This window comes from Temnothorax americanus, unplaced genomic scaffold, assembly GCF_048541705.1.
Source record: "Temnothorax americanus isolate GAGA-0224 unplaced genomic scaffold, ASM4854170v1 Scaffold169, whole genome shotgun sequence".
NCBI classification, from domain to species: domain Eukaryota; kingdom Metazoa; phylum Arthropoda; class Insecta; order Hymenoptera; family Formicidae; genus Temnothorax; species Temnothorax americanus.
The window spans coordinates 1-8,437 of NW_027509306.1; the positions used below are offsets into that span (position 1 = coordinate 1).

Genomic DNA, 8,437 nt, shown 5'->3' on the forward strand with positions numbered 1-8,437 from the left:
TTAGTGGTGAGCTAAACAATAACGTAATGAGACAAGTATTCATTTCCATGGATGCGCAGTAGTACGGATCTCGATCAACCATATTTAAATCCAAATACTAAAAGATTGCTGTCAGATTGCTATCAGATTGCTGTCAGATTGTGTTATCAAGGTAGTATATATTATGCAATATATAGCGCATAGCATATATTAGGTGGTTTCCATTTACACTCAAGTGAAGTGATTAAAGCTGCGATTTCATTGACGCTAGAAACCAGCGTCAAATATAGTCACGTGACTAAATTTGACGCTCGTCTGATGGAGGGAGAAGTAAGCGGCAAAACGTGCGCGTCGTGAAACCGCTTTTGACTTGCGATAACAGTTCGTCCCCAACAAGGTTATGTTTGTCTGAGTATTTTGAACATAATGGCCTTCATGCAGAAATATCGTACATGGGTGACAGAACGTGCGAGGCAGTTGAATAATGCTCAAGAGGAACAACTCCTGAATGACATGCTACTAATTGTCATTGTGCATGAAATATTGCGGACGAACTCAGAGGAGAAAAAGAAACGGATCTACACAAAAAAGCGTTTTTGGGTACATCCTATATTTAGATTGAGAAATAAGTATGGGTTTTACCACGCAATATATCCAACTCTATCGAAGTATAACCCTAAGTTTAAAAACTATATGCGGATGTCATTATCGCAATTTGAGGACCTGCTGCATTTGGTTGCACCTCATATCACAAAACAGACTGTGACTCGAGATCCCATACCTGCTGCAGCACGATTATCTCTGACATTAAGGTAAGCTGGATATGTTAAATCGAACGTGTTCTTTCCATAAGGACAATATTACATACAAAATCTTTTTTTCAGATATTTGGCTACTGGTGATTCAATGAACTCCATGTCATATCAATATCTTGTTGGAACTACGACAGTGTCAAACATTATTACCGAGACATGTGCAGCATTATGGGATTGCCTTGCTAAAAAAGTGCTTCCTTTTCCATTAAGTAAGGAAGATTGGCTCAATATCGCACAAGATTTCGAAGATTGCTGGAATTTTAATCACTGCATTGGCGCAATTGACGGAAAACACGTTGCTATTCAGGTATTTCTTTTATTTGACATTATCTAATAATGGCAACTGGCGAGCTAGCTATATAATTCCATTTGTTTTAGTGTCCTCATAATGCTGGCTCTTTATATTACAACTACAAGAACTATCATAGCATTGTACTGCTCGGAATATGTGATGCCAACTACATGTTTACGTTCGTCGACATCGGAGCTTATGGCAGACGTAGTGATGGCGGAATTTTCCGAGATTCTATTGTGGGTCAGAAATTTTATAATAGAGAAATGGGACTGCCAGAACCTAAGAAACTCACGGTCGATGGTGATCCTATGCCATATGTTCTTGTTGCCGATGAAGCATTCCAGTTAACTGATTTCATGCTAAGACCATATCCAGGAAAAGGAGGACTTAATCACGAAAAAAACATCTATAATTATCGCCTCAGTCGTGCTCGTAGAACAATCGAGAATTCTTTTGGAATTCTTGTGAGTCAATGGAGAATATTGAAAAAGCCTATTGATGCTACGGTAAAAAATACAATGCAAATTGTCCAGGCCATTATTTGCATTCATAATTGGCTTCGAAAACAGGATTTAGACGAAAACGAATATATTTCTGCGGACATGATTGATCACGATGGACCTAGTGGTTTTATTCCTGGAAATTGGAGGAAGGAAATTGGTAGTAGTCATGCCTTGAGAGATCTTGGTAATTGTGGCACTAACAATTCTTCTCGAGATGCCATGAACATCAGGAATGAATTTTGCGATTATTTTAACGGCGAAGGTGCTATACCCTGGCAGTATCTTCAATAGCAGTAATTAAAATTATCATCATTATGTTTGATTTTTTTGACATTTTAATTCAATCAAAATGGTATATATAAGTCATTTAATTAATCATAAGTAGACTACAATAATACTTATTTATATTATATTAATAAAATTATTCTTATACCGCTTTTTAAATATGTATTACACGTGTACCGTCATAATATACGCAACTACATCCATATTTTGAAGAAAAAAATAAAAAGATCTAAAAAAATTTAAACAATATATTATATAACTATAGAAGTCTATATAACTATAGATTTATTTATTTTGTTAAAATAAAAAAATAAAAAAATTTTATAATTATGCTCGTATAAAAAAATATAAAATGTGTTGTCGGAATCTTCTAAAACATCCAGCTGAAAAAAACTTAGTTATTATTCCTTTCTTCCTGTAGTCTGGAGAAGGTCATTTGGACAATATCATGTAGAGTTCGCATTTGTAGTTGAGGCGACATTTTGCGCAAATGTAATGCTGCTGTTTGTAGCATATGATCTACCTCATCGAATGGATCATCTATATTTGGTGGTGCAACATTTTGCGCCTTTTCTCGTCTCTCAAAAATTTGGATTAGTTTATCCAACGGATTCGTAGAACCAACTGAAATATTGCTATTAATAGTGGAATTGGTATTGAGTCTTCGTCTTTTTCCACTCGTAAAAGTACTTGATAAGGTTGGCGCTGCAAACAAATTTTTATATTAGTTATAGTTGATATAAAAAAAAAATAATAATAAAACAATGATCATACTTTCTGTGCTACTACTGTCATTTGGATCTATGTCAATCGGACTTTCTACTTGAGAAGTTGACTGGTCCACCGATAATAGCTCGTTCTCTGTGCTAGGAATATTACTCGACGTGCTACAATAAATGAACAAAGTAAAAATTACAGAAACAAATTGTGGAATTACAGTAACTTTATCGCTGTCTAATGATGTTCCTGGCACAAAGAATGAGCAATTTTAGAAATTTGGTTGAGTAGTTAGCCTCAAGATCAAGTGCAAAGTCTGTTTGACATGGACAACATATGCAGTAGCTGGGATAGTATAATGGTTGTTATTATTATTGCTATTGTTAGAAAATAATTTAATAATAATAATAAATAATAAATAAATTAAAAATAAATATAGTTGGATTATTATTATTATTATTAAATAATTTTCAAATAATAGCAATAATAATAACAGAACCATTATACTACCAGAGAGCTATTGTTGTCCATGCCATACAGAATTTGTAATTTGTACTTGATCTTGAAACTGATGTCTACTATTGTGTTGTGCCAGGAACATTACTTTATAATAATAACAAAAATCAGTTACTTACTCCTTCGATAGACTGGTATCACGAAGAAACTCCATTATGTTATAATGCTTCCACTTGTGACGGTCCTCATTTTCATTCCTCCCAGATCCACTCGGAAGGTACTGCTCTGACTGGACAATTTTGCGATATGTATCGCGTAATGATTTAAATTTCTGCTGTACAGCAGTTGCGTCGAGTACACCTAGAAAAATCAGATTTTATCATATCCAACTAATCCAACTGTATAATATATTTATTTATTTACCATTCAATTCATCAGCAACTTCTTGCCAGAGTCGTTTCCGGGTTTCCTTGGATCTCCGGTCACCGGTTGACTAATGTCCCACAGAGGCCTTCTATGTTGGATAGCCAAAATTAAATGTTCTTCCTCTTCTACCGACAATTTCTTTGAGGCCTTTCTTTTGGAAGGAGTTTTAAAATTTTTACTGCCAACAGCATTTTCTTTAGATTGACAGCTGGAGTTCGCTAATTGGCAATTTCCTGCCACGACTAAAATTAAGTGAAAAAGTATTCGATTTTATTGTAGAGGAGCAGGAGAGTTTATTATTGTGTCAATTAATCCATAACTTACGTATATGCTGGTTGAAGGTTGCACCAATGTTGACCTCAACTATTTGCTCTACGCCGTCAATGTAGGCACGGCGTAGGCACGTTTTTCCATCATCTACAAACAAAATTATTATTTTAGTGAAATACACCTACAATGTAATAAAATGTACTTATAGTAGATAAAATATATACTTAAAAGCGGGTAAAAATAGCGTGTCGCCTCATCGACATAACACCCAAATCCCTCCAGACATGCGTGGCCGTCCACATCGGCGACGTTGCAAATTGTTTCGCAAACCCCGCATGTCTGCACCATTGCAATTTCCTAAAAAAAAATTATTATTAATTATTATTTTAATGAAATGGACTAGCTAGCAAAGCTCGATCTTAGTGCTCAAAATCTTATATTACAAATTCAAAATATTCAAACGTTTCGGCATTAAATGTGGTCTTCATCAGTGATAAACAATTATAACCTTGGTCGTTTAAGAAAAATTAAAACGACCAAGGTTATAATTGTTTATCACTGATAAATGCCACATTTAGAGCCGAAATGTTTAAATGTTTTGAATTTGTAATATAAGATTTTAAGCATTAAAATCGAGCTTTGTTTGCTAGCCCATTCCATTGAAATTGTTTATATATGCAAACATGACTAATTGTTTATTATTAATTATTTAACATAGCCAACTAATCCAAACATAGCTCTATCCCTCAACAAAAGTTATTTTAATCACTCATATATTTGCAGATATATCCAACTATAACCTAAAATGTAGAGTTATCATAACTTATTAATACCCTAAAAAGCAGCATATTTATCCACAAGAATGATCAAAATATTCCATATCTACCATATAATATTAATATATTACTTACTTCATTCTCGTTGATGTCACCCATTGTATAACTTCAAACACGTTAAACCTTTGAATTTCGTAGCACGTTGAAAAAGTTGGAACGGTCTGAACTTTTTCCCCCACTACATTTTCTTGACGCCAAAAGTCACGTGACCCCATTTGACGCTGGTTTCTAGCGTCAATGAAATCGCAGCTTCACTCAGTTATGTGAGTATCCTTACTCGGAATGAATGACGTCATACCTGCTTATTTTGGTGATAAAACTATCTCATAACAATACAGGTTAAACCTCACTTTTAATTTGAGTCTGTTAGACTCATTAAAGCACACGGTTTCAATTGTGTGCTGTAGCGTCATAAAAACTCAGTTGAATCTCACTTGCCAGCATCAAAAGGGACGTGCATTTAACTGAGTTATGACGTCACAAGTGAGATTTATCTGAGTTTTGATGTAAATGGAAAGCACCTATTATATGTAATATATATGATTTTTTTCTCCTACATATAGAAACCATGCCAGCGTGTTATGTGCACAATTGCAAAAGTCGCACAGACTGTACGTACACAAGAAATATAAAATTGTTTTGTTTCCCAAAAGAATTAACTATACGCCAGCAATGGCTTATTGAAGCCTGTAGAAGAAATGAAAAAGAAATAAAAATTGATTCTGGTAAGTATATGTGTGCGTATGTGTATAATATTACTTGTTTTTAACCTGTTAATATTTTAGCAAGAATATGCAATCTTCATTTTGAAGAAGATTGTTTTGAAATGAAGTGGACAAAGCCACGTTCAACGAATATACCAAAGAAACAGATGTGTAGGTTGAAAAATAATTCTATACCTACTTTAATGTTAAACGTGGAACAAAGACGAAGAAAAACTAAAGATGAAACAGATATAATAGCAAGTAAAAAGATAAAATTAGCGTAAGTAGTAATTCCTATTTATAAATATATAAATCTATTGTGTGTGTGTGTGTGTGTGTACTATACCTTATGCATTAAAGTATAGAGGTATTTTTCCTAATATTTTAACAATTAAATATTATACACTTGTCTCTGAACGATTTACGTATATTTTTCTTAATGAAATTACAGCATTTCAAGTTGTCGTAATTGAGAGGCACTATGCGTATTTGAGTATTTGAGTTATATAGTAATGTATAACAATAATGACTTTCAACTATGACAATGTGAAATACTATTACTTCATTGAGAAAAATATATGCAAATAGTTTTAAGACCGAATATATATCTAAGTAAATCCTATATGCTTAAGGGGATGCTAAAGCTAAGGCCGAACTTCCTCGACGTCGGTAATGTCAACTCTGTCAACTAAAAGCAAAGGCCGAACTGATATTGGAGACCTCGCGTGGTGACAACACGAAACTCCGGTTTCAGTGTTACCAACTAATTTCAGGTTCTATGAAATGGTGTATGTCCGTACACGTACACACACCACTGAATTGCTCACACGGACGCACGGTGGAGAGACATATGCTATAGACGCGGCAACGCCGCGCGGCGTTGCCGCGTCTTGGATTCTTTAGCAATACGGCCTGAACCTGAAAATGCTTTCTGGCCGTCCGCGTAGCAGAAGGCAGTAACGTATCAAGGCTGATAAGCACCCGCTTTTTATAAATTACATATATTCTTATGCACACATGCGTATATATATATAATATCTATCTAATTATTATGTGTATGTTTATAATTGTCTGATGACAAATAATAACAGTAGCACAATTGAGAATGTGAATTAGTATACATAGTATATATTGACGCGGGTACTTATTAGGCTTGGCAATTTACTGCATCTCTTGCACCTCAAATAATTTTTTTCTTGTAATGTAAATGAATGATGTAAAACTATTTCAAAGGATCTATCGATCCATTCTTGATGGGGTAAAACAATAACTTCTATAACACAAATGCAATAAATATTAAATTTATATAGTATTGATTTATTACACTCAGTCTCTTAGCATCAGAGTAGAGCGGGTAAAGCAGCTGATGAACAGTATAGATAACAAACTGAATAAAAATCTTAATTATTATAACATAATGATATTAAGAATTAAGATTTTTATTCAGTTTGTTAATTATCTATAACTGCATAACGTGTGCAGTTTACGCCGAAGCGGCTGTTTTAACGCGAGCGATATGTTTCGTCGACGGATGATTAGCTATAAATTATGATTGTATACAGAATACTGGATATTTGCGTAAAGTATCGTTGCCTCGCGAATAAAGTCGAAGGACCGTCGGGAAGAGGAAACTCGCGGTGCTTTCATTTCCCTTCCGAGTGCGCTTTTCAATCTTTTATCCGTTTTCGCCCTCGTCTTCGTTTCCATTGTTAGTATGCGACAGCCGTTACTGCACTCCATGAAGAGTATCATTGCTTTGTCGAATAATACATAAGCAAAAGAGATGTTTTTCCTTGTGCTTAGAAATCCAAACAGATTTGATTTCGAGAATCATAAGAAATTGTATTGTGTTACTTTCTTTCCATCGCGGCGAGTACCTAATCGTTTTTATACATTTATAGTTTACAAGTATACAGAGTACTTGAAAAGAAAGAAAAAAGGTGATCGTCGCGTTTTTTTTTTCACAGAGACGGGCAAACGTGTAACTGTGTTCACGTTGCCCGACTAAATCAAACTCGGATGCTACTAAGTATTTAGTTTTTATCCATCGGGACTTTAGGGTGCCGCGAATGCTGATATCAAGAATAATTATAATTTATCTTAGTGGAGTACGTACATCTTACGGCTTAGAAACGAAGACGATGACGAACGCTTCCGTTCTTGTCCCAAAATTGTTTTCGTTTTCTTTTGTAGCGAACGTTTCGAGGAATTTGCTTACGACGGTTCGTTAGCGGTAATTAACGATTATACGGAGCCGTCATATTTTCCACAACGCGTCGGGAAAAAATTGAATGATTTCTATATGTATTCAGAGAATGTTGATTCATCATATTATTCTTCCAAACTTGCTTTCTCCTTTTAAAAATTTACACCAAGAGAAACTTTTGTTACATATTATTTTATTTTGATTTTTTTTAACATCTTTATTTTTTAAAAAAGAAACGAAAACCGTAGAAGAAAATTATTAAACTTATCTTTATCGTGTTGGAAATTCATTCAATTTTATCGCTACGTGTCTCAACTTCTCTTGTTAAAAACAAAAACTAATTTATAGCTTTATGATTTTACATATAATTGTTAAATTTCAGTTTTGTCAGATGCGATTTGTGCGAGCTTATTTCGTGGAGCAAATATTTTGTTGCGTTTTTTAGAAAATGTTCATCCGATCATTAGCGAAGCGACGCGATCCATTTATATTCGATCACGAGGGACTGCGCAAATTTTCGCATTATTTGCGGATTTTATAACTTTATTGACAAGTATAAGATCTAAGATCTTTCGCATAACTGATTTACGATTAAACTTGCGCTTTATTGAGGCTCAGATGTACGCACCCGTCTGTATCACGTCAATAAAAATCTGGCTGCAAAACGTGTATGAATTCATTCGTTTAGCAAAGGATGCGCGTTGACCTTAGAAGTGCACGTTGGAATTTCATCCGGAGGGAAAAAACTTTGTCGCATTTTTTTAATCTTTCTGATTCTCAAAATACATTCTTCGTGTATATTTTTTGTGCAATGCTCATAATATTATTTGATTTTTGTAGATTAATTTTCTTTTCATGAAATATATTTTGGCAACTATGCCGTCTATAGAAAGAAATCTGTCGGACCTGTGCTAACTCGGACCACGTGCGTTTCTGACGTTTAAA

General features: G+C 34.4%; 2 protein-coding genes across 4 annotated transcripts; one reads left to right on the forward strand and one right to left on the reverse strand.

Moving 5' to 3' along the window:
- Positions 1–2,147: 2,147 nt before the first annotated feature.
- On the reverse strand, positions 2,148–5,950 carry LOC143895751 (uncharacterized). Of its 3 annotated transcripts, none has more exons than XM_077403082.1 (7): positions 5,633–5,950; positions 4,658–4,880; positions 3,971–4,103; positions 3,801–3,893; positions 3,474–3,718; positions 3,230–3,410; positions 2,442–2,582 (listed from the first exon to the last, which is right to left on the reverse strand). In XM_077403082.1, the coding sequence occupies exons 2-5, from the start codon at positions 4,679–4,681 to the stop codon at positions 3,477–3,479; spliced, it is 492 nt and encodes a 163-aa protein (XP_077259208.1). In that variant the 5' UTR covers positions 4,682–4,880; positions 5,633–5,950; the 3' UTR covers positions 2,442–2,582; positions 3,230–3,410; positions 3,474–3,476. The 3 variants fall into 3 exon arrangements, with proteins under 3 accessions (XP_077259210.1, XP_077259208.1, XP_077259209.1); XM_077403083.1 differs by having other exon boundaries at positions 5,884–5,900; XM_077403084.1 differs by lacking the exons at positions 3,474–3,718; positions 3,801–3,893; positions 3,971–4,103; positions 4,658–4,880; positions 5,633–5,950 and adding an exon at positions 2,652–2,764 and having other exon boundaries at positions 2,148–2,582; positions 3,230–3,405.
- LOC143895752 (uncharacterized) lies at positions 4,811–8,221 on the forward strand. The gene is made up of 4 exons (XM_077403087.1): positions 4,811–4,920; positions 5,146–5,307; positions 5,368–5,566; positions 5,919–8,221. The coding sequence occupies exons 1-4, from the start codon at positions 4,869–4,871 to the stop codon at positions 5,926–5,928; spliced, it is 423 nt and encodes a 140-aa protein (XP_077259213.1). The 5' UTR covers positions 4,811–4,868; the 3' UTR covers positions 5,929–8,221.
- The last annotated feature ends 216 nt before the right edge of the window (positions 8,222–8,437 follow it).

What these genes read in the sequence shown, in the direction of transcription:
- LOC143895751 (XM_077403082.1), bottom strand. Translation starts at nt 4,681, where the DNA reads ATGGGTGACATCAACGAGAATGAA. An exon ending in GTGACATCAACGAGAATGAA is followed by an intron (nt 4,104 to 4,657) that starts GTAAGTAATATA and finishes ATTTTTTTTTAG; the next exon opens with GAAATTGCAATGGTGCAGAC. An exon ending in CTATTTTTACCCGCTTTTAA is followed by an intron (nt 3,894 to 3,970) that starts GTATATATTTTA and finishes TTTTGTTTGTAG; the next exon opens with ATGATGGAAAAACGTGCCTA.
- LOC143895752 (XM_077403087.1), top strand. Translation starts at nt 4,869, where the DNA reads ATGACGTCATACCTGCTTATTTTGGTGATAAAACTATCTCATAACAAT. An exon ending in ACTATCTCATAACAATACAG is followed by an intron (nt 4,921 to 5,145) that starts GTTAAACCTCAC and finishes TCCTACATATAG; the next exon opens with AAACCATGCCAGCGTGTTAT. An exon ending in AGAAATAAAAATTGATTCTG is followed by an intron (nt 5,308 to 5,367) that starts GTAAGTATATGT and finishes TTAATATTTTAG; the next exon opens with CAAGAATATGCAATCTTCAT.